Here is a 24,124-nt window from a genome sequence, read left to right on the forward strand (position 1 = left end):
GCGCCGTTCCGCACCTGCCGTAGGCTCGAAGCTGCCCTGGCTGAACGCCACGGTGGGCGAGGCACCGGGCGACTCACCAGGCCTACCTGAGCGCACCGTGGCGCCAGCCGCCCCACCAAGCGCTGGGCCCTGGAGCGCTGGCTGGCCGCCTTCGCCCCCGCCTCAAGCACTGGGGCACACGGGCGCCGCTAGGGTGCAGCCACCCCCACTCCAGGGGTGAGACGCGGCGCCCCCTGGGGCACCCTGGGGGGCAGAAATGGGGGAAAATTGGGAGGAAATCGTGGGAAAATTTGGGGGCCACTGGTGAAAATTTGGGGATTTGGGCACACCCTGGGCACCTGGGGCAGAAATGGGGGGAAAATGGCTTAAAATTGGGAGGAAATCGGGGAAAGTTTGGGGGAAAGTAAAGGTGAAAATTAGGGGATTTAAGCACACCACGTTACCCTGGCGTGTGGAGAAACGGGCTAAAAATTGGGAGGAAATCGGGGGAAATTGGGATTTGGGGACGCCTGGGCACACCTGGGCACACCCTGGGCAAACGGAAAATGGGGTGTTTGTGTGAAAAAAGTGAGTGTGCACCTGGCGGGGAGAAATGGTGAAGATTGGGAGATTGGGGCACACCTAGCACAGCTGTCTGCCCCTCACCTGTGCTCACCTGTCCATATCTCACCGTCCCATCTCACCTCCACGTCTCACCTGTCCCGTTCTCACCTGTCCCACCTCACCTGTCCATGTCTCACCTGTCCATGTCCCACCTGTCCATATCTCACCTGGCCCATATCTCACCTTGTCCCATCTCACCCTGGTCCATCCTCACTCGTCCCATGTCTCACCTGTCCCATCTCACCTGTCCCATCTCACCTGTCCATGTCCCCCTCTCCGTTCATTCCCACCTGTCCATATCCTCACCTGTCCATATCTCCACCTGTCCCATCTCCACCTGTCCCCATCTCACCCCCTGTCTCACCTGTCTCATACGGTCTCACCCGTCCGTGTCTCACCTGTCCATGCGCTCTCACCTGTCCATGTCTCACCCTGTGCTTCACCTGTATCCTTCACGCTGCAGCAGGTTTGCGTGGGCAGGTGGTCCCCGTGGGCTGTGCCGCGCCTCCGGGCCATGCCATCGCCCCGCTCCTACCTGAGCCAGAGTCACCTAGTGAGCCCCCGCCTGCTGTGTTACTCGCTCGGGGCCACGCCCACCTGGGGATGGGGAGGGGTTGGGAAGGGGGTGGCCATTACGCCTATCGGGGTAATGGTCCAGCTGGGGAACGTGGGCATGGAGGGGTAGATGCGAATAGGCTACGACAGTGGCTACAGTGCCAATAGGGTTGCCCCTCACAGTGGGGCTACAGTGCACAGGGCCACGCCCTGGGGATATGGCAGCTCCGATAGGCCATGCCCACTGGGGGATATAGCCCGATACAGGGCCACGCCCACTGAGGTAAGCATGAACCTGCGGCCTTACACCCACATAGGGTATGGCCCCATAGGCTACGCCTTTTAAATGTGTGGCTATAGGGGGAGCCACGCCCCGCCATTGGGACATTCTCCTTAAAGAGTAAGCCACGCCCATATTGGACACCCACAAAAGGCCACGCTCACTCTGGGATATTTTTTAAAGATAGGCCACAGCCCACAACAAGTCAAGACAGAAATAGGCCAGGCTACGCCCACATTAGCACACACACCCCTGTGAGGCTGCTTCTCCACATTGGGACACACACCCTGGGAGGCCACACTATTTTTTAAAGCGCTCAGGTAGGCCACACTCCCTATTCAGCCTACTCCCTCATTAGACACGACCAGAAGGTCACGCCTATTATGGGACATGCCCGTAAGAGAGGCCGCTCTTCTTCCATGCAAATGAGCCTCTTCACATCCTACACCCAAAAGAGGCCCACGCCCACACAAAAGCCAAACTCCCCAAGCCCCTCGCCCCCTTAGGCCACGCCCACTGGGGGGACCGGAGGTACAGGAGGGGTTGGGGCGTGACAGGGCGGCCAAAGCTGAGGAGGCCACGCCCGCCCCCTGCAGGAAGCTGCGTCGGGAAGCCCTCCAGTGGTGACCCTGGTGACCCCAGCTGGGGCGGGACCCGGAGCCACGCCCACTGCAGGTGAGGGGGCGGGCCGCCGCGAGGGGGCGGGGCTAAGTGGGATTTGGGAGCACCCTGGGGGCTTAAATTCCCGGGGAAATTTTGGGGATTTTTTGGGAGGGGACCTGGGGGATTTGGGGCCTTTGGGGTCACTCTGGGAGGGATTTTGGGGGTCCCAGGTGAGAATTTGGGGAATTCTTGGGGACATTTTGGGAAAAGAATTTAGGGGGGTCTGAACGGAATTTCAGGGTCCTGCCACGTGATGGAACTTTGGGGTCAAATTGGGGACACCCAAGAGATTTGGGGGCATCCCAGGTGGATTTTTGGAGAATTTGGGCCTGGGGACTGGACGGAATTTAATTCTGGGGGATTGGGGCCATTACTTTGGGCGGAATTTGAGGTTCTCAGGGTGTACAGGTGACTCCCCGCCCTCCAGTGCGCTGGGTTCCCGCGCTGGGCGCTGGGGTGGGAGGGGCAGGGGGGCCCACTGAGGCTCTCCTCCCCCCAACCCGCCTCCCTGGGCTCCCCCGAGCTTCCCCGGAGTACGCTGAGATCCGGTCAAGTGACCACGCTCACCGCGCCTGACAGTTCACCTGGACACACCTGACACGCCCACCGCACCTGGACACGCCATCACCTGGACACCGCCTGCCTGGACACACCCAACGAACACACCTGGACACGCCCACCTGACACACCCACTGAGTCTGGACACTTCACCTGAACACACCTGGACACGCCCACCATGCCTGACATCACCACCATGCATGGACACGCCCACCTGGACAACCTTACCTGACCACCCACTGGCCTGAATCGATACCTGACGCCCATCACTCCTGGACACTTCACTGGACACATGTGGACACGCTTCACTGCACCTGGATGTCCATCACATATGGACATTTCATCTGGACCACACCCACCCGAATCCACGCCCACCATACCTGACACGCCTACCTCACCTGAGCTTCCACCACACTTGGACACACCTAATGCCTTCACTTGGACTGTGTGAAGCAACATTGAGACCACGCCCACCTCACCTGCCACGCCCACCTCACCTGGGCAACAGCGAGATCTCCAGTGACCACGCCACAGCTGGGCTAATGCCCACCCTCACCTGGCGACGCCCACCAGGGGCCATTTCTGACCACACCCATCTCCTGACACGCTCTCTTAACATTGACCACTATCTCACCCTCGCCACGCCTATCTGATTGTCCTGTTCAGACCACGCCTATTTTCTGGATGTGCCTATTTCTATGTGGCCACGTCACCTGATGTGACCACGCCTCGAATATCACCTTACACGCCCACTTCCCCAAAGGTCACGCCCACCTCCCCACTCTGACCACGCCCACCTCCCCATGGCCACGCCCATCTCATTATCCCAGCTGTGACCACGCCCACCTTGGACATGTAAACCTGGGTTAGCCACGCCTACCCCCACATGACCACGCCTTTCCCGTTCAGACTTCATCTCCCTGGTCCTGACTGCAACGCACAAGTCATGGCTTACCTTCATTTCCTTCCAGGCCACTCTCTTCCTTGGCCACGCCCACCTCGCTTCTCCCAGACAGGTTCCCCACTTTTCTATTAATTATTTATTGCCCTCATTAATGAATGGATTAATCCCAGACCTTTGACCCCAATAAACCGATTCGAAGGGGGCCTCTAAGGAAATTTGGGAATTTGGGGAATTTGGGATTTTTGGGGAAACGGGATTTTGGGGAATGAAGGAATTTGTACCCCAGGGAATTTGGGAACTTTGGGGAAATTTGGGAATATTAAAATCTAGGAATTTTGGGGTCAATTTGGGACAAATTGGGGGAAAATTGGGGGAAATTTGGGAATTTTGGGGAATTTAGACCCCTGTGAAATTTTGAAGGGGAATGAAGGCGTATGGGAGGAATTTGGGGATTTTGGTACTAGAATTTGGCGGAATTTTAGGAAATTTTAGGGGAGGAAATTTGGGGATTTGGGGGAATTGGGGGGAAATTCGGGAGTGGTTTGGAGGATGGGGATTTTTAGGGAAAATTTGGGATTTATCGATGACTTTTTGGGAGTTATGGACTAACTTTGCAGGGATTTTTGGGGTTTTATTTTCCCAAAAACTCCCAAATTCCTCCCAAACCCCCGAATCTCACCCAAATCACCCCCCAAAAATCCCAAAAATTCCCCCAGTATCTCCATTTCCCCCCCAAATCCCTCAACCCCCAAAAAATCCCAAATTTCCCAAATCTCAAATTTCCCCCAACTCCCAAATTTGTCCCACCAAAAACCCCCAAAAATCCTCAATTTCCCTACCCCCTAATCACTTCCCTCCAAAATCCCCCAAATCCCCCCAAAATCCCCATCACATTTCTCCCCAAATCCTCCAAAATTTCCCCCACCAAACCCCAAATTCCCTACTAAAATCCCCAGAAATATTCCCAAAAATTCAATTTTCCCCAAACTCGAAATCTCCTCGAAACCCCCAAACCCCCAATTTTTCCAAAGGATTCCCCCAAATCCCCCAAAAATCCCTTTTCCTCCCCCAAAACCCCCACTTTTCCTCCCCAAAAATCCCCAAATCCTCCAAAATCCTTAAGAATCCCTTTTTTCCCGTGAAACCCCCAAATTTTCCTGAAACCCCCCCAAATTCCCCCAAAACCCCCAAGATCCCCAAATCCATTTTACCCCCCAAACCCCCAATATCCCCAAATCCCCCCAAAAATCCCCCCCCCAAAATCTCACTTTTCCCAACCAAACCCCCAAGTTTTCCGTGCCAAAACCCCAAAATTCCCAAATTTCCCTTCAAAACCCCCCAAATTCCCCAAATCCCCCCAAACTCCCAAATTCCCCCCAAAACCCCCAAAAAAAAAATCCCCATTTTTCCCCGCCAAAATCCCATTTTTCCCGCTAAACCCCCAAATTCCCGCCAAACCCCCGTAAATGCCCAAATTTCCCCCCCCTCAAAAATCCCCAAATATCCCCCCCAAACCCCCAAATATTCCCAAATCCCCCCCAAAATCCCATTTTTCCCACCAAACCCCCCATTTTTCCCGCCAAAATCCCAGATTCTTTTCCCGCCAAACCCCCAATTTTCCCCCTTTTTTTTTCGCGCGCGCGCGCTGCCCCAAACCCCTCTCCCTCAATTCCCCTCCCCTCCTCCCCCAACACCGGAACCTCCTCCTTTTCCCTCCCCCCCGCTCCTCCTCTTTGGCCCTCCCATTTCCGCTTCCCCCCCGCCCTCCCTCCTCCCTCCCCTCCCTCCCTCCCTCCCGTGTCCCTCCCCCTCGCTGTCGCGCCGCCCAGGACCGTTCCCGTTCCGCTGTCGCCGCTGTCGCGGAGGAGCCGCAGCGCCCCCTCCCTTCCTCCCTCCTCCTGGGGGTTCCTGATAGGCAGCAGGTGTAGGTGGTGTAGGTGGTAGGTGTAGTGGTGGTAGTGGTGTAGGTGTAGGTAGAGTAGGTGTGCGTTAGTCGCGACAGTCGGCGTGAGGAGCCGGGCGGGGAAAGGGGGGAGGGGGGAGGAAGAGGAAGGAGGAGGAAGCGCGGGAGGGGGGGGGGGGGGAGGGGAGGGGTGGCCGCACGTGACGCCGCTGTTTGGCCCCGTGACTGACCCGCCAAAAAAAAAAAAAAACCCCAAAAAATTTTTCCCCCTCCCCCCACCCCTTCCTCCCCTTCCCTCCCCCCGCCCCTTCCCCCATTTAAATTTTTTTTATGTTTAAATTTTTTTTTTTAATTATTTCTAATTTTTAATTTGTTTTTACCCCCTCCCCCTTCCCTCCCTCCCCCCACACCACCCCGGGGTTCAATTGTAGCGAGGCCGCCCCCTCCCCCACTATCAGACAGCCCCCAATATCGTGACAGAGCCTCCCTCCCCATGGACATGTTGGACCCCGGGCTGGACTCGGCCGCCGGCTCTGCCCCCAGGTGAGGGGAGGGGAAACGGGGGGGCCCAAAATTGGGGAGGGGTCCCAAAAATGGGGAGGGGTGTCCCAAATTTTGGGTGGGGGGGGGGAAAAAGGGACCCAAAAATTTGGGGAGGGGACACCAAAATTGGGGGAAGGGGAAAAATGGGGGGTGGCCCCCAAAATGGGGGAGGGGGCCGAAATTTGGGTGGGGGAGGGGAAGGGGAGCCCAAAACTGGGGGAGGGGGGCCAAAATGGGGAGGGGTTCCTAAAAATTGGGGGGGGGGGACTCAAAATTTGGGGGGAGGGGAGGGGGGAGGGGAAGAAGGAGCCCAAACAGGGGGGAGGGGTCCCAAGAATGGGGGAGGGGCCCGAAATTTGGAGAGGGGGGGAGGGGACCCCCAAATTGGGGAGGGGGGGAAAAGGGACCCCGGAATTTGGGGAGGGGTCCCAAAAATGGGGGAGAGAAAATGGGGGAGGGGTCACAAAAAAGGGGAGGGGAAAGGGGGGGGGGGCCCCCAAAATTTGGGGAGGGGTCCCAAATCTTGGGTGGGGGGAGGGGAAAAGGAACCTTTAAAATTTGGGGAGGGGTCCCAAAAATGGGGAGGGGGGAAAAGGGACCCCGAAATTTGGGGAGGGAGGCCCAAAATGGGGAGGGGGTCCTAGAAATGGGGGCTGGGACTCAAAACTGGGGGGGGGGGGAACCAAAATTTTGGGGAGGGGGTGTCCCAAAATTGGGGGAGGGGGAGGGGAAAAGGGGACCCTAAAATTTGGGGAGGGGTCAAGGGAGGGGGAGACCCCAAATTTTTGGGGAGGGGGGAGGGAGGGGGAAATGGAGCCCAAAAAATTGGGGGGAGGGTTCCCAAAATTTGGGGGGTCCTAAAAAAGGGGGGAAGGACCCCAAAATTGGGGTGGGGAGGGAAAATAAGGGAGCCCCAAAAATTTGGGGAGGGGTCCCAAAAATGGATCCCAAAAAAGGGGAGGGGAGGGGGGCTCAAAAATTTGGGGGGGGGTCCCAAAAATGGGGGGAGGGGTCCCAAATTTTGGGTGGGGAGGGGGAAAGGGGGCCCTAAAATCTGGGGGGAGGGAGTCCTAAAAATTTGGGAAGGGACCCCAAAAATTGGGGGGGAAGGGTCCAAAATTTGGGGGGAGGGGTCCCAAAAATGGGGGGAAAAGGGACCCCAAAAATTGGGGGGAGGGGTCCCAAAAAGGGGGGGGAAAGGGACCCCAAAATTGGGGGGGGGGGTCCCAAAAAGGGGGGGGAAAGGGACCCCAAAATTGGGGAGGGGTCCCAAAAAAGGGGGTCTGAGGTGGGAAAGGGACCCCAAAATTTGGGGGAAGGGTCCAAAATTTGGGGGAGGGGTCCCAAAATTGGGGGGAAAAGGGACCCCAAAAATTGGGGGAGGGGTCCCAAAAAATGGGGGGGAAAAATTGGGGGGGGGGTCCCAAAATTTGGGTGGGGGGGGGGAAAGGGACCCCAAAATTTGGGGGAGGGGGTCCTAAAAATTTGGGAAGGACCCCAAAATGGGGGTCTCCCAAAAAAGGGACCCAAAATGGGGGAAGGGGACCCAAAAATTGGGGGTCCCGAATTTGTTTCCCCTCCCCCAGCCAGGAGAAGGGCGTGGAGGCGGAGGAGGGAGCGGAGGGTGAGAAATTGGGGCAAATTCCACGTAGTTTTGGGGGCATTTTGGGGGGGAAATTTGAATTTTGGGGCGAAATCCCTGAAATTTTGGGGGATTTGGGGGGGAAATCTCTGGAATTTTGGGGGATTTGGGGGGGAAATCTTAAACCTTGGGGGAGATTTTGGGGGAATTTTGAAGCTTTGGGGGAAATTTGGGAGGGGAATTCCGAAATTTTTGGGGCATTTTGGGACAAATTTTTGAATTCTTGGGGGGAATTCCTGAAAATTTTGGGGAGATTTTGGGGAGAATCTTGAATTTTTGGGGGACTTGGGGGATTCTTAAATTTTGGGGAGGTTTTGGGGGGAAACCCCGTGAAATTTTGGGGAAATTTGGGGGATCCCCAAACTTTTGGGGAGATTTTGGGGAGAATTTTGGGAAGTCTTGGGGAAATCTGGGGAGCCTAATCCCTGAAACCCTTTAGGGCACTTTGGATAACCTTTGAATTTTGGGGGAAATTCCTGAAATTTTGGGGGATTTGGGGGAGGACCTTTGGGGGAGAATTTTGAATTTTGGGGGGGGATTTGGGGGAAAACTTTAAGTTTGGGGGGATTTGGGAATCTTTGGGGAGGATTTTGGGGGTTTTGAATCTTGGGGGAATTCCTGAATTTTGGACAAATTTTGAATTTGGGGAAATTCGCGATTTGGGGGGATTTTTGAATTTTTGGGGGAAATTTGGGGGGAATTCTTAAATTTTAGGGGGAGATTTTGGGGGAATTCCTGAAATTTGGGGAGATTTTGGATGATTTTTGGGCAATTTCCAGAATTTTTGGGGGGATTCCCTGAAATTTTGGGGGCTTTTTTGAATTTTCAGGGATTTGGGGAGAATTTCGGGGATTTTTTGAATTTCGGAGAATTTTGGGGAGATTTTTGAATTTTGGGTGATTTTGGGGAGGATTTTGGGGGGGATTTTGGGAGATTTCAGGGTTATTATGGGATGTTTCTCCCCCCAGGTGAGGCCTCTCCAGGTGAGGGAGTATTTTGAATATTTGGGGGATATTTTGGGGGTATTTTGGGGGTATTTTTAGGTGTTTTAGAATTCTTTGGAGATTATTATGGGATGCTTTTCCTCTCCAGGTGAGGAAATATTTTGGGGATATTTTCAGGATAATTTCCAGGATATTTTGGGGTAATTTTGGGATAATTTTGGGATAATTTGAGGATATTTTCGAGGTATTTTTGGGATAATTTTCAGGCTATTTTTGGGGTAATTTTGAGGATATTTTGGGGATATTTTGGGATAATTTTCAGGATATTTTGGGGCTAATTTTGGGGACATTTTCGGGGTAATTTGGGGGATATTTTCAGGTTAATTTGGGATAATTTTCAGGATATTTGTGCGACAATTTTGGGGATATTTTGGGGTTATTTTTGGGGGGTAATTTTGGGGATATTTTCAGGATAATTTCAGGATATTTTGGGGTAATTTTCAGGACATTTTTGGGATAATTTCAGGATATTTTGAGGATATTTTTGGGATCATTTGGGGATATTTTGGGGTAATTTCAGGATATTTTTGGGATAATTTGGGGACATTTTCAGGATATTTTCGGGGTAATTTGGGATAATTTTCAGGATATTTTTGCGATAATTTTGGGGATATTTTGGGGATATTTTCAGGATATTTTGGGGGTAATTTTGAGGATATTTGGGGAAATTTTGGAAATGTGTTGGGATCATTTGGAAGATATTTTTGGGATAATTTTGAGGATATTTTGGGGGTAATTTTGGGAATATTTTGGAATAATTTTCAGGATATTTTTGGGCTAATTTTGAGGATATTTTCAGGATATTTTGAGGATATTTTGGGGACAATTTTGGGGATATTTTGGGGTAATTTTCAGGATATTTTTGGGATAATTTTGGAGATATTTTGGGGTAATTTTGAGGATATTTTCAGGACATTTTGGTGTAATTTTCAGGATATTTTTGGGCTAATTTTGGGGATATTTTCAGGATAATTTCAGGATATTTTGAGGATATTTTTGGGATCATTTTGGGGATATTTTCGGGACATTTTGGTGTAATTTTCAGGATATTTTTGGGATAATTTCAGGATATTTTGAGGATATTTTTGGGATAATTTTGAGGATGTTTTCAGGATATTTTGGAGGTAATTTTGAAGATAATTTCAGGATATTTTGTGGATATTTTTGGGATAATTTTGGTGTAATTTTCAGGATATTTTTGGGGTAATTTCAGGATATTTTGTGGATATTTTTGGGGTAGTTTTGGGGATATATTCAGGATATTTTGAGGATATTTTGGAGATATTTTGGGGTAATTTTGAGGATATTTTCAGGACATTTTGGTGTAATTTTCAGGATATTTTTGGGCTAATTTGGGGATAATTTCGGATATTTTTGAGGATATTTTGGGGACAATTTTGGGGATATTTTGGGGCTAATTTTGAGGATATTTTCAGGACATTTTGGTGCAATTTTCAGGGATATTTTTGGGCTAATTTTGGGGATATTTTCAGGATAATTTCAGGATATTTTGAGGATATTTTTGGGATAATTTTGGGGATATTTTCGGGACATTTTGGTGTAATTTTCAGGATATTTTTGGGATAATTTCAGGATATTTTGAGGATATTTTTGGGATAATTTTGGGGATATTTTCAGGATATTTTGGAGGTAATTTTGAGGATAATTTCAGGATATTTTGTGGATATTTTTGGGGTAATTTTGGGTGTAATTTTCAGGATATTTTTGGGGTAATTCAGGATATTTTGTGGATATTTTGGGGTAGTTTTGGGGATAATTTCAGGATATTTTGAGGATATTTTGGGGATGATTTTGGGGTAATTTTGAGGATATTTTGGGGGTAATTTTGAGGATATTTTCAGGATATTTTGGGATAATTTTGGGGATATTTTCAGGATAGTTTGAGGATATTCTCGGAATAATTTTGGGGATATTTTCAGGATAATTTTGGGGTAATTTTGAGGATATTTTCAGGACATTTTGGTGTACTTTTCAGGATATTTTTGGGCTAATTTTGAAGATATTTTCAGGATATTTTTGGGTTAATTTTGAGGATAATTTCAGGATATTTTGCGGATATTTTTGGGGTAATTTTGGGGATAATTTCAGGATATTTTTGGGATAATTTTGGGGATATTTTGTGGATATTTTGGGGATCATTTTGGGGATATTTTGTGGATATTTTTGAGGTAATTTTGGGGATATTTTCAGGATATTTTTGGGATAACTTCAGGATATTTTGTGGATATTTTGGGGATATTTTCGGGATAATTTTGGGGATAATTTCAGGATATTTTTGGGATAACTTCAGGATATTTTTGGGATAATTTCAGGATATTTTGGGGATCATTTGGGGGATATTTTGGGGATATATTTGGGATAATTTCACATTAATTCTGGGTGTTTCCCCCCCCAGGTGAGGCCCCCTCAGGTGAGGGGCCGGGCCGGGCCCGCCCGCGGGGTTTCCCGAGGGGGCGCTGCAGGGGCTGCAGGGGCTGCAGTGCCACTTCCGGAGCGACGCCACCGGCGGCCAGGTAAGCCCGGGGGCACCTGGGCACACCTGGGGGCACCTAAAATACACCTGGGGGCACCTGGGCACACCTGGGTACACCTGGGGGCACCTAAAATACACCTGGGGGCACCTGGGGGCACCTGGGACACACCTGGGCACACCTGGGCACACCTGGGTACACCTGGGTACACCTGGGGGCACCTGGGGGCACCTGGGCACACCTGGGGGCACCTGGGGGCACCTGGGGCATCTGGGACACACCTGGGCACACCTGGGCACACCTGGGGGCACCTGGGCGCACCTGGGGGCACCCGGGTACACCGGGGGGCACCTAAAATACACCTGGGCACACCTGGGGGCACCTGGAGAGGGGGAAATGGGAAAACCCGGCAAAAACTGAGGGAAAAACGGTGAAAATTTGGGGATTTGGGGACACCTGGGCACACCTGGGCACACCTGGGCACACCTGGGCACACCTGGGGGCACCTGGGGGCACCTGGGCACACCTGGGGACACCTGGGGACACCTGGGGACACCTGGGCACACCTGGGCACACCTGGGGCTGTCTCTGCCCACCAAGATGTGCCCAGGTGGTGTTTGGGGGGGGGCTCCAGGTGCCCCCAGGTGTGCCCAGGTGTGCCCAGGTGTGTTTAGGGGTACCCAGGATTATTTGGGGGTGCCCAGGTGACCCTGCCCCATCCCCCGCAGGTGACGTACCGCGTGGTGCAGGTGGGGTTTGGGGGGTACCCAGGTGTGTCTGGGGGTGCCCAGGTGGGGTTTGGGGGGTACCCAGGGGTGCCCAGGTGTGTTTGGGGTGCCCAGGTGACATTCCCCCCCATGCCCAGGTGACGTACCGCGTGGTGCAGGTGGGGTTTGGGGTGCCCAGGTGTGCCCAGGTGTGTTTTAGGGGGTGCCCAGGTGTGTTTGGGGGGTGCCCAGGTGTGCCCAGGTGTGTTTTAGGGGGTGCCCAGGTGTGTTTGGTGCCCCCAGGTGACCCTGCCCCTCCCCCAGGTGATGTACCGCGTGGTGCAGGTGTGTTTGGGGTACCCAGGTGGGGTTTGGGGTACCCAGGTGTGCCCAGATGTGTTTTAGGGGTGCCCAGGTGGGGTTTGGGGGGTGCCCAGGTGTGCCCAGGTGTATTTGGGGTACCCAGGTGACCCTGCCCCTCCCCCAGGTGATGTACCACGTGGTGCAGGTGTGTTTGGGGTGCCCAGGTGTGTTTGGGGTACCCAGGTGTGTTTGGGGTACCCAGGTGTACCCAGGTGTGCCCAGGTGTGTTTGGCGCCCCCAGGTGACCCTGCCCCTCCCCCAGGTGACGTACCGCGTGGTGCAGGTGTGTTTGGGGTACCCAGGTGTGTTTGGGGTACCCAGGTGTGTTTAGGGGTGCCCAGGTGTGTTTGGGGTGCCCAGGTGTACCCAGGTGTGTTTGGTGCCCCCAGGTGACCCTGCCCCTCCCCAGGTGATGTACCGCGTGGTGCAGGTGGGGTTTGGGGTGCCCAGGTGGGGTTTGGGGGGTACCCAGGTGTGCCCAGGTGTGTTTGGCGCCCCCAGGTGACCCTGCCCCTCCCCCCCAGGTGACGTACCGCGTGGTGCAGGTGGGGTTTGGGGTACCCAGGTGTGCCCAGATGTGTTTTAGGGGTGCCCAGGTGTGTTTGGTGCCCCAGGTGACCTACCCTTCCCCAGGTGCCGTTCCGCTGTCGCCGCTGTCGCGAGAGGAGCCGCGCGCCCCCCCTCCCCTTCCCTCCCCTCCCTCCTGGGGAGGTTCTGAGCCGCGACAGTCGCGAGAGGAGCGGGGGGAGGGGGGAGGGGGGAGGAAGAGGAAGGAGGAGGAAGCGCGGGAGGGGGGGAGGGGGAGGGGAGGCCGCACGTGACGCCGCTGTTTGGCCCCGTGACCGGACCCGCCAAAAAAAACCCAAAAATTTTTCCCCCCTCCCCCACCCCTTCCTCCCCTTCCCCTCCCCCCCCCCCCCCCCATTTAAATTTTTTTTTATGTTTAAATTTTTTTTTATTTTTAATTATTTTTAATTTTTAATTTGTTTTTTAACCCCCTCCCCCCATTCCCTTCCCCCTCCCCCCCTCCCCCACACACCCCCCCGGGGTTCAATTGTAGCGAGGCCGCCCCTCCCCCACTATCGCGACAGCCCCCCAATATCGCGACAGAGCCTCCCCTCCCCCATGGACATGTTGGACCCCGGGCTGGACTCGGCCGCTGGCTCCGCCCCCAGGTGAGGGGGAGGGGAAACGGGGGGCCCAAAATTGGGGGGGGGTCCCAAAAATGGGGGGGGGGTCCCAAATTTTGGGTGGGGGGGGGGGAAAAAGGGACCCAAAAATTTGGGGGAGGGGGACACCAAAATTGGGGGGGGGGGGGAAGGGAAAAATGGGGGGGGGGGTCCCAAAAATGGGGGAGGGGCCCGAAATTTGGGTGGGGGGAGGGGAAGGGGGAGCCCAAAACTGGGGGGGGGGGCCCCAAATTGGGGAGGGGTTCCTAAAAATTGGGGGGAGGGGGACTCAAAATTTGGGGGGAGGGGAGGGGGGAGGGAAGAAGGAGCCCAAACAGGGGGGGGGTCCCAAGAATGGGGGGAGGGGCCCGAAATTTGGAGAGGGGGGGAGGGGACCCCCAAATTGGGGGGGGGGAAAAGGACCCCGGAATTTGGGGAGGGGTCCCAAAAATGGGGGGGAGAAAAATGGGGGGGGAGGGCTCACAAAAAGGGGGGAGGGGAAAGGGGGAGGGGGGACTCCAAAATTTGGGGAGGGGTCCCAAATCTTGGGTGGGGGGAGGGGAAAAAGGGACCTTAAAATTTGGGAGGAGGGGTCCCAAAAATGGGGGAGGGGAAAAGGGACCCCGAAATTTGGGGAGGGGAGCCCAAAATGGGGGAGGGGGGTCCTAGAAATGGGGGGCTGGGACTCAAAACTGGGGGAGGGGGGAACCAAAATTTTGGGGAGGGGGAGGGGAAAAGGGGACCCTAAAATTTGGGGAGGGGTCAAGGGAGGGGAGACCCCAAATTTGGGGAGGGGGAGGGAGGGAAATGGAGCCCAAAAATTGGGGGGAGGGTTCCCAAAATTTGGGGGTCCTAAAAAAAGGGGGGAAGGGACCCCAAAATTGGGGTGGGGGAGGGGAAAATAAGGGAGCCCCAAAAATTTGGGGAGGGGTCCCAAAAATGGATCCCAAAAAAGGGGAGGGGAGGGGGGCTCAAAATTTGGGGGGAGGGGTCCCAAAAATGGGGGGGGAGGGGTCCCAAATTTTGGGTGGATGGGAGGGGAAAAAGGGGGGCCCTAAAATCTGGGGGGAGGGAGTCCTAAAAATTTGGGAAGGGACCCCAAAAATTGGGGGGGAAGGGTCCAAAATTTGGGGGGAGGGGTCCCAAAAGGGGGAATGGGGAGCCCCAAAAATTGGGGGAGGGGTCCCAAAAAATGGGGGGGGGGGGAGCAAAAATTGGGGGGAGGGGTCCCAAAATTTGGGTGGGGGGAGGGGAAAAGGGACCCCAAAATTTGGGGGGAGGGGGTCCTAAAAATTTGGGAAGGGACCCCAAAAATTGGGGGGGGGGTCTCCCAAAAAAGGGACCCAAAATGGGGGGGAAGGGGACCCCAAAAATTGGGGGGGAAGGGTCCAAAATTGGGGGAGGGGTCCCAAAAATGGGGAGGAAAAAGGGACCCAAAAATTGGGGGAGGGGTCCCAAAAAATGGGCCCCAAAATGGGGGGGAGGGGACCCCAAAAATTGGGGGGAGGGGTCCCAAAAAGGGGGGGTCTGAGGTGGGGGGAGGGGACCCCAAAAATTGGGGGTCCCGAATTTGTTTCCCCTCCCCCAGCCAGGAGAAGGCGCAGGAGGCGCAGGAGGGAGCGGAGGGTGAGAAATTGGGGCAAATTCCCCGACTTTTGGGGCATTTTGGGGGGAAATTTGAATTTTGGGGCGAAATCCCTGAAATTTTGGGGGATTTGGGGGGGAAATTCATGAAATTTTGGGGGATTTGGGGGGGAAATTCATGAAATTTTGGGGGATTTGGGGGAAAATCCTGAAATTTTTGGGAGATTTGGAGGGGAAGTTCCTGAAATTTTTGGGAGATTTTGGGGAGAATTTTGAAGCTTTGGGAAATTGGGGAGGGAATTCCTGAAAGTTTTGGGGCATTTTTGGACAAATTTTGAATTTTGGGGGGGAAATTCCTGAAATTTGGGAGATTTGGGGGAAAATCCCTGAAATTTTGGGGGAGATTTTGGGGAGAATTTTGAGTTTTTGGGGAAATTTGGGGGGGATTCCTAAATTTTGGGGGGAATTTTGAAGCTTTGGGAAATTTGGGAGCGAATTCCTGAAATTTTTGGGGCATTTTTGGATAAATTTTGAATTCTGGGGGGGAAATCCCTGAAATTTTGGGGGATTTTGGGGAGAATTTTGATTTTTTTGGGGGGACTTCGTGGGGATTTTGGGGAGATTTTGGGGAGAATTTTGAATTTTGGGGAAATTTGGGGGGGATTCTTAAATTTTGGGGAGATTTTTGGGGGAAATTCCTGAAATTTGGGGGATATGGGGGGAGATCTTAAATTTTGGGAGATTTTGGGGAGAATTTTGAATTTTTGGGGGGACTTGGTGGGGATTTTGGGGAGAATTTTGAATTTTTGGGGAAATTTGGGGGGATTCCTAAATTTTGGGGGAGATTTTTGGGGGAATTTTGGAAGTTTTGGGAAATTTGGGAGCGAATTCCTGAAATTTTTGGGGCATTTTTGGACAAATTTTGAATTTTGGGGGGGAAATTCCTGAAATTTGGGAGATTTGGGGGAGATCTTAAATTTTGGGGAGATTTTGGGGAGAATTTTGATTTTTTGGGGGACTTCGTGGGGATTTTGGGGGAGATTTTGGGGAGAATTTTAAATTTTTGGGGAAATTTGGGGGGGATTCTTAAATTTTGGGGAGATTTGGGGGGGAAATCCCTGGAATTTTGGAGGGATTTTGGGGGGATTTTGAATTTTGGGGAAATTTGGGGGGGATTCTTAAATTTTGGGGAGATTTTTGGGGGAAATTCCGGAAATTTTGGGGAAATTTGGGGGGGATTCCTAAATTTTGGGGAGATTTGGGGGGGAAATCCCTGGAATTTTGGAGGGATTTTGGGGGGATTTTGAATTCTGGGGAAATTTGGGGGGGAAATTCTTAAATTTTGGGGGAGATTTTTGGGGAATTTTGGAAGTTTTGGGAAATTTGGGAGGGAATTCCTGAAATTTTTGGGGCATTTTTGGACAAATTTTGAATTTTGGGGGGGAAATCCCTGAAATTTTGGGGGGATTTTGGGGAGAATTTTGATTTTTTTGAGGGACTTGGTTGGGATTTTGGGGGAGATTTTGGGGAGAATTTTGAATTTTTGGGGGGACTTGGGGGGGATTCTTAAATTTTGGGGAGATTTTGGGGGAAATTCCTGAAATTTTGGGGAAATTTGGGGGGTTCTAAATTTTGGGGAGATTTGGGGGGAAATCCCTGAATTTTTGGAGGGATTTTGGGGGGATTTTTGAATTTTGGGGGAAATTTGGGGGGGAAATTCTTAAATTTTGGGGAGATTTTTGGGGGAATTTTGAAGCTTTGGGAAATTTGGGAGGGAATTCCTGAAATTTTTGGGGCATTTTTGGACAAATTTTGAATTTTGGGGGGAAATCCCTGAAATTTTGGGGGGATTTGGGGGAGGGATTTTGGGGAGAATTTTGAATTTTTGGGGGGATTTGGGGGGAAATTTTTAAGTTTTGGGGAGATTTGGGAATTTTTGGGGAGGATTTTGGGGGTTTTGAATTTTGGGGGGAATTCCTGAATTTTTGGACAAATTTTGAATTTGGGGAAATTTGCGGGGATTTGGGGGGGGGATTTTGAATTTTTGGGAAATTTGGGGGGAATTCTTAAATTTTGGGGAGATTTTGGGGGGAATTCCTGAAATTTTGGGGAGATTTTGGATGATTTTTTGGGCAATTTCCAGAATTTTTGGGGGCATTTTTGGGGGGGGGATTCCTGAAATTTTGGGGGCGATTTTGAATTTTCAGGGGATTTGGGGAGAATTTCGGGGGGATTTTTGAATTTCGGGAGAATTTTGGGGAGATTTTTGAATTTTGGGTGATTTTGGGGAGGATTTTGGGGGGGATTTTGGGAGATTTCAGGGTTATTATGGGATGTTTCTCCCCCCAGGTGAGGCCTCTCCAGGTGAGGGAGTATTTTGAATATTTGGGGATATTTTTGGGGGTATTTTGAGGGTATTTTAGGTGTTTTTAGAATTCTTTGGAGATTATTATGGGATGCTTTTCCTCTCCAGGTGAGGAAATATTTTGGGGATATTTTCAGGATAATTTCAGGATATTTTGGGGTAATTTTGGGATAATTTTGGGATAATTTTGAGGATATTTTCGAGGTATTTTTGGGATAATTTTCAGGCTATTTTTGGGGTAATTTTGAGGATATTTTGGGGATATTTTGGGATAATTTTCAGGATATTTTGGGGCTAATTTTGGGGACATTTTCGGGGTAATTTGGGGGATATTTTCAGGCTAATTTGGGATAATTTTCAGGATATTTTTGCGACAATTTTGGGGATATTTTGGGGTTATTTTTGGGGGGTAATTTTGGGGATATTTTCAGGATAATTTCAGGATATTTTGGGGTAATTTTCAGGACATTTTTGGGATAATTTCAGGATATTTTGAGGATATTTTTGGGATCATTTTGGGGATATTTTGGGGTAATTTTCAGGATATTTTTGGGATAATTTTGGGGACATTTTCAGGATATTTTCGGGGTAATTTGGGATAATTTTCAGGATATTTTTGCGATAATTTTGGGGATATTTTGGGGATATTTTCAGGATATTTTGGGGGTAATTTTGAGGATATTTGGGGAAATTTTGGAAATGTGTTGGGATCATTTGGAAGATATTTTTGGGCTAATTTTGAGGATATTTTCAGGATATTTTGAGGATATTTTGGGGACAATTTTGGGGATATTTTGGGGTAATTTTCAGGATATTTTTGGGATAATTTTGGAGATATTTTGGGGTAATTTTGAGGATATTTTCAGGACATTTTGGTGTAATTTTCAGGATATTTTTGGGCTAATTTTGGGGATATTTTCAGGATAATTTCAGGATATTTTGAGGATATTTTTGGGATCATTTTGGGGATATTTTCGGGACATTTTGGTGTAATTTTCAGGATATTTTTGGGATAATTTCAGGATATTTTGAGGATATTTTTGGGATAATTTTGGGGATATTTTCAGGATATTTTGGAGGTAATTTTGAAGATAATTTCAGGATATTTTGTGGATATTTTTGGGATAATTTTGGTGTAATTTTCAGGATATTTTTGGGGTAATTTCAGGATATTTTGTGGATATTTTTGGGGTAGTTTTGGGGATATATTCAGGATATTTTGAGGATATTTTGGAGATATTTTGGGGTAATTTTGAGGATATTTTCAGGACATTTTGGTGTAATTTTCAGGATATTTTTGGGCTAATTTTGGGGATAATTTCAGGATATTTTGAGGATATTTTGGGGACAATTTTGGGGATATTTTGGGGTAATTTTGAGGATATTTTCAGGACATTTTGGTGTAATTTTCAGGATATTTTTGGGCTAATTTTGGGGATATTTTCAGGATAATTTCAGGATATTTTGAGGATATTTTTGGGATAATTTTGGGGATATTTTCGGGACATTTTGGTGTAATTTTCAGGATATTTTTGGGATAATTTCAGGATATTTTGAGGATATTTTTGGGATAATTTTGGGGATATTTTCAGGATATTTTGGAGGTAATTTTGAGGATAATTTCAGGATATTTTGTGGATATTTTTGGGGTAATTTTGGTGTAATTTTCAGGATATTTTTGGGGTAATTTCAGGATATTTTGTGGATATTTTTGGGGTAGTTTTGGGGATAATTTCAGGATATTTTGAGGATATTTTGGGGATGATTTTGGGGGTAATTTTGAGGATATTTTGGGGGTAATTTTGAGGATATTTTCAGGATATTTTGGGATAATTTTGGGGATATTTTCAGGATATTTTGAGGATATTCTCGGAATAATTTTGGGGATATTTTCAGGATAATTTTGGGGTAATTTTGGGGACATTTTCAGGACATTTTGGTGTAATTTTCAGGATATTTTTGGGCTAATTTTGAAGATATTTTCAGGATATTTTTTGGTTAATTTTGAGGATAATTTCAGGATATTTTGCGGATATTTTTGGGGTAATTTTGGGGATATTTTCAGGATATTTTGGTGTAATTTTCAGGATATTTTTGGGATAATTTTGGGGATATTTTGTGGATATTTTCGGGATAATTTTGGGGATATTTTGGGGATATTTTTGAGGTAATTTTGGGGATATTTTCAGGATATTTTGGGGATAACTTCAGGATATTTTGGGGATAACTTCAGGATATTTTGTGGATATTTTGGGGATATTTTCGGGATAATTATGGGGATCATTTTGGGGATATTTTGGGGATCATTTGGGGGATATTTTGGGGATATTTTGGGGATATTTTGGGGATAACTTCAGGATATTTTGTGGATATTTTCGGGATAATTTTGGGGATCATTTTGGGGATATTTTGGGGATATTTTGGGGATATTTTGGGGATATTTTGGGGATATTTTGGGGATATATTTGGGATAATGTCACATTAATTCTGGGTGTTTCCCCCCCCAGGTGAGGCCCCCTCAGGTGAGGGCTCGGGGGCCGGGCCGGGCCCGCCCGCGGGGTTTCCCGAGGGGGCGCTGCAGGGGCTGCAGGGGCTGCAGTGCCACTTCCGGAGCGACGCCAACGGCGGCCAGGTAAGCCCGGGGGCACCTGGGCACACCTGGGCACACCTGGGGGCACCTAAAATACACCTGGGCACACCTGGGGGCACCTGGGGGCACCTGGGCACACCTGGGGGCACCTGGGCACACCTGGGGGCACCTGGGGGCACCTGGGCACACCTGGGCGCACCTGGGGGCACCTAAAATACACCTGGGCACACCTGGGCACACCTGGGGGCACCTAGGGGCACCTGGGGGCACCTGGGCACACCTGGGCGCACCTGGGGGCACCTAAAATACACCTGGGCACACCTGGGTACACCTGGGCACACCTGGGGGCACCTGGGCACACCTGGGTACACCTGGGCACACCTGGGGGCACCTGGGGGCACCTAAAATACACCTGGGGGCACCTGGGTACACCTGGGGGCACCTGGGGGCACCTGGGGCATCTGGGACACACCTGGGCACACCTGGGGGCACCTGGGCGCACCTGGGGGCACCTAAAATACACCTGGGCACACCTGGGGGCACCTGGAGAGGGGGAAATGGGAAAACCTGGCAAAAACTGAGGGAAAAACGGTGAAAATTTGGGGATTTGGGGGCACCTGGGCACACCTGGGCACACCTGGGCACACCTGGGGACACCTGGGGACACCTGGGCACACCTGGGCACACCTGGGGGCACCTGGGGGCACCTGGGCACACCTGGGCACACCTGGGGGCACCTGGGGGCACCTGGGCACACCTGGGCACACCTGGGCACACCTGGGGGCTGTCTCTGCCCACCAAGATGTGCCCAGGTGGTGTTTGGGGGGGGCTCCAGGTGCCCCCAGGTGTGCCCAGGTGTGCCCAGGTGTGTTTAGGGGTACCCAGGATTATTTGGGGGTGCCCAGGTGACCCTGCCCCATCCCCCGCAGGTGACGTACCGCGTGGTGCAGGTGGGGTTTGGGGTACCCAGGTGTGCCCAGGTGTGTTTTAGGGGTGCCCAGGTGGGGTTTGGGGGTGCCCAGGTGTGCCCAGGTGTGTTTTAGGGGGTGCCCAGGTGTGTTTGGGGTACCCAGGTACCCCCAGGTGACCCTGCCCCTCCCCCCAGGTGATGGACCGCATGGTGCAGGTGGGGTTTGGGGTACCCAGGTGGGGTTTGGGGTGCCCAGGTGGGGTTTGGGGGGTACCCAGGTGTGTTTAGGGGTACCCAGCTGTGCCCAGGTGTGTTTGGTGCCCCCAGGTGACATTCCCCTCCCCCAGGTGACGTACCGCGTGGTGCAGGTGGGGTTTGGGGGGTACCCAGGTGTGTTTGGGGTGCCCAGGTGGGGTTTGGGGGGTACCCAGCTGTACCCAGGTGTGTTTGGGGTACCCAGGTGTGTTTGGGGTGCCCAGGTGGGGTTTGGGGGGTACCCAGCTGTACCCAGGTGTGTTTGGGGTACCCAGGTGTGTTTGGGGTGCCCAGGTGTGTTTGGGGTACCCAGGTGACCCTGCCCCTCCCCCCCAGGTGACGTACCGCGTAGTGCAGGTGGGGTTTGGGGTACCCAGGTGTGCCCAGATGTGTTTTAGGGGTGCCCAGGTGGGGTTTGGGGGGTGCCCAGGTGTACCCAGGTGTGTTTGGGGTACCCAGGTGTGTTTGGTGCCCCCAGGTGACCCTGCCCCTCCCCCCCAGGTGATGTACCACGTGGTGCAGGTGTGTTTGGGGTGCCGAGGTGTGTTTAGGGGTACCCAGGTGTGCCCAGGTGTGCCCAGGTGTGTTTGGTGCCCCCAGGTGACCCTGCCCCTCCCCCAGGTGACGTACCGCGTGGTGCAGGTGACCGAGGCTCCCCTCGATGGCCCCGGGGCGGCGCCGTCAGCGTCGTCTCCACCTTCGGCCCCGGCGCCCCCCAGGTGAGAGCGGCGACCCCGGGATGGGGCTGGGGGGCCCAGGTGGGGCTGGGGGCACCTGGGACAGGTTTGGGGGGCCCAGGTGGGGTTTGGGGGGCACCTGGGACAGGTTTGGGGGGTGCCTGATGGGGCTGGGGGTGTCCAGGTGGGGTTTGGGATCTCAGGTGGGATCTCAGGTGGGTTCCAGGTGGGCTCCAGGTGGGATCTCAGGTGGGATTTGGGATCTGAGGTGGGTTCCAGTTGGGATCTCAGGTGGGATTTGGGGGTCTCAGGTGGGTTTGGGTGGTTCCAGGTGGGATCTCAGGTGGGTTCCAGGTGGGATTGGGATCTCAAGTGGGTTCCAGGTGGGTTCCAGGTGGGATTTGGGTTTCTCAGGTGGGTTTGGGATCTCCGGTGGGATCTGGGTTTCTCAGGTGGGATCTCAGGTGGGATTTGGGATCTCAGGTGGGTTCCAGGTGGGGTCTCAGGTGGGATTTGGGCAGTTCCAGGTGGGATTTGGAGATCCAAGTGGGATCTCAGGTGGGATCTCAGGTGGATTTGGGTTTCCCAGGTGGGTTTGGGATCTCAGGTGGGATCTGGGTTTCTCAGGTGGGGTCTCAGGTGGGGTTTGGGATCTCAGGTGGGATCTCAGGTGGGATCTGGGTTTCCCAGGTGGGATCTCAGGTGGGTTCCAGGTGGGATCTCCGGTGGGATCTGGGTTTCTCAGGTGGGATCTCAGGTGGGATTTGGGATCTCAGGTGGGTTCCAGGTGGGATCTCAGGTGGGTTCCAGGTGGGGTCTCAGGTGGGGTTTGGGCAGTTCCAGGTGGGATTTGGAGATCCAAGTGGGATCTCAGGTGGGTTCCAGGTGGGATCTGGGTTTCCCAGGTGGGATCTCAGGTGGGATCTCAGGTGGGTTTGGGATCTCAGGTGGGATCTCGGGCGGCTCTGGGTCCCTGGCCCCGCCCAGGTGTCTCAGGCCCCGCCCCTCCCCCCCCAGGTGCTGCAGAGCCCCTTCAGCAACGGCGCCGGGGGCGGGGCCAGCCCGGGCAGCGAGGGCGGGGCCGAGAGGCTGCCCTGGGGGGGGGAGGGGGCGCTGCTGCAGGCGGAGACCACCCTGGCACCGGCCACAGGTACCGGGGCACACCTGGGCACACCTGGGGGCACAAAATTGGGGGGAAATGGGGAAAATTGGGTGAAAATCGATGGAAATTTGGGGGTTTTGGAGGGAAAATTGGGGATTCGGGCACAGCTGGGCACACCTGGGCACACCTGGGGGCACCTGGGAGGGGAAAATGGCAAAATTTTGGGGGAAATCAGTGAAAATCGGAGAATTTGGGGGCACCTGGGGGTACCTGGGCACACCTGGGGGCACCTGGGCACTTCTGGCAGCACCTGGGGCACACCTGGAGACCTTTGGGCACACCTGGGCACACCTGAGGGTGGCAAACCCCACACCTGGGGTTGGGAATGGCACACCTGGGCACACCTGGGGGGTACCTGGGCACACCTGGGATCACCTGGGGCACACCTGGGCACACCTGAGGGTGGCAAACCCACACCTGGGGGATACCTGGGCACACCTGGGAGGGAGAAAGTCACACCTGGGCACAGCTGGGGCGGGTTCCTCTGCCCGGAGGTGCCCCCAGGTGTGCCCCAGGTGTGCCCAGGTGTGCCCGCTGTCCCCTCCCCCAGGGCAGTTCTATGTGATGATGACCCCTCCGGACGTGCTGCAGGCGGGGGGGGGAGGGGCCCCGCGAGGCCTCGCCCCCCACGGCCACGCCCACGGCCACGGCCACGCCTACTCACCGTGAGTGCCACGCCCCCGGCGGCACCTGGGGGGGGATAAATGGAAAAACCGGGGAAATTGGGGTGAAAAATGGGGATTTTGGGGTTTGGAGTTACCTGGGCACACCTGGGCACACCTGGGCACACCTGGGGGTGGGAAAATGGGGAAAATTGGGTGAAAATTGATGGAAATTTGGGGGTTTTTGGAGGGAAAATTGGGAATTTGGGCACAGCTGGGCACACCTGGGCACACCTGGGGGCACCTGGGAGGGGATAAATGGAAAAAAAATGGGGGGAAATTGGGGTGAAAAATGGGGATTTTGGGGTGTTTGGAGTTACCTGGGCACACCTGGGCACACCTGGGGGTGGGAAAATGGGGGGAAATGGGTGAAAATTGGGTGAAAATCGATGGAAATTTGGGGTTTTTGGAGGGAAAATTGGGGATTTGGGCACAGCTGGGCACACCTGGGTGCACCTGGGCACACCTGGGCACAGCTGGGGGGGGATAAATGGAAAAAATGGGTGAAATTGGGGTGAAAAACGGGGATTTTG

General features: G+C 52.4%; 1 protein-coding gene across 1 annotated transcript in view; it reads left to right on the forward strand.

The window, feature by feature from the left end:
- The first annotated feature begins 1,288 nt into the window (after nt 1–1,288).
- Nucleotides 1,289–24,124, forward strand: part of LOC115916044 (upstream stimulatory factor 2-like) — a 28,352-nt gene continuing 5,516 nt past the window's right edge. The window contains exons 1-15 of the mRNA XM_030969750.1: nt 1,289–1,441; nt 11,072–11,189; nt 11,990–12,033; nt 12,158–12,199; nt 12,342–12,362; nt 12,459–12,519; nt 12,607–12,647; nt 12,742–12,850; nt 13,278–13,392; nt 14,975–15,012; nt 19,843–19,857; nt 19,935–19,967; nt 21,691–21,809; nt 22,785–22,917; nt 23,480–23,594. Coding sequence (XP_030825610.1) covers nt 1,289–1,441; nt 11,072–11,189; nt 11,990–12,033; nt 12,158–12,199; nt 12,342–12,362; nt 12,459–12,519; nt 12,607–12,647; nt 12,742–12,850; nt 13,278–13,392; nt 14,975–15,012; nt 19,843–19,857; nt 19,935–19,967; nt 21,691–21,809; nt 22,785–22,917; nt 23,480–23,594 — 1,157 coding nt within the window. The remainder of the gene's footprint in view (nt 1,442–11,071; nt 11,190–11,989; nt 12,034–12,157; nt 12,200–12,341; nt 12,363–12,458; nt 12,520–12,606; nt 12,648–12,741; nt 12,851–13,277; nt 13,393–14,974; nt 15,013–19,842; nt 19,858–19,934; nt 19,968–21,690; nt 21,810–22,784; nt 22,918–23,479; nt 23,595–24,124) is intronic.

This window comes from Camarhynchus parvulus, unplaced genomic scaffold, assembly GCF_901933205.1.
Source record: "Camarhynchus parvulus unplaced genomic scaffold, STF_HiC, whole genome shotgun sequence".
Lineage (NCBI taxonomy): Eukaryota > Metazoa > Chordata > Aves > Passeriformes > Thraupidae > Camarhynchus > Camarhynchus parvulus.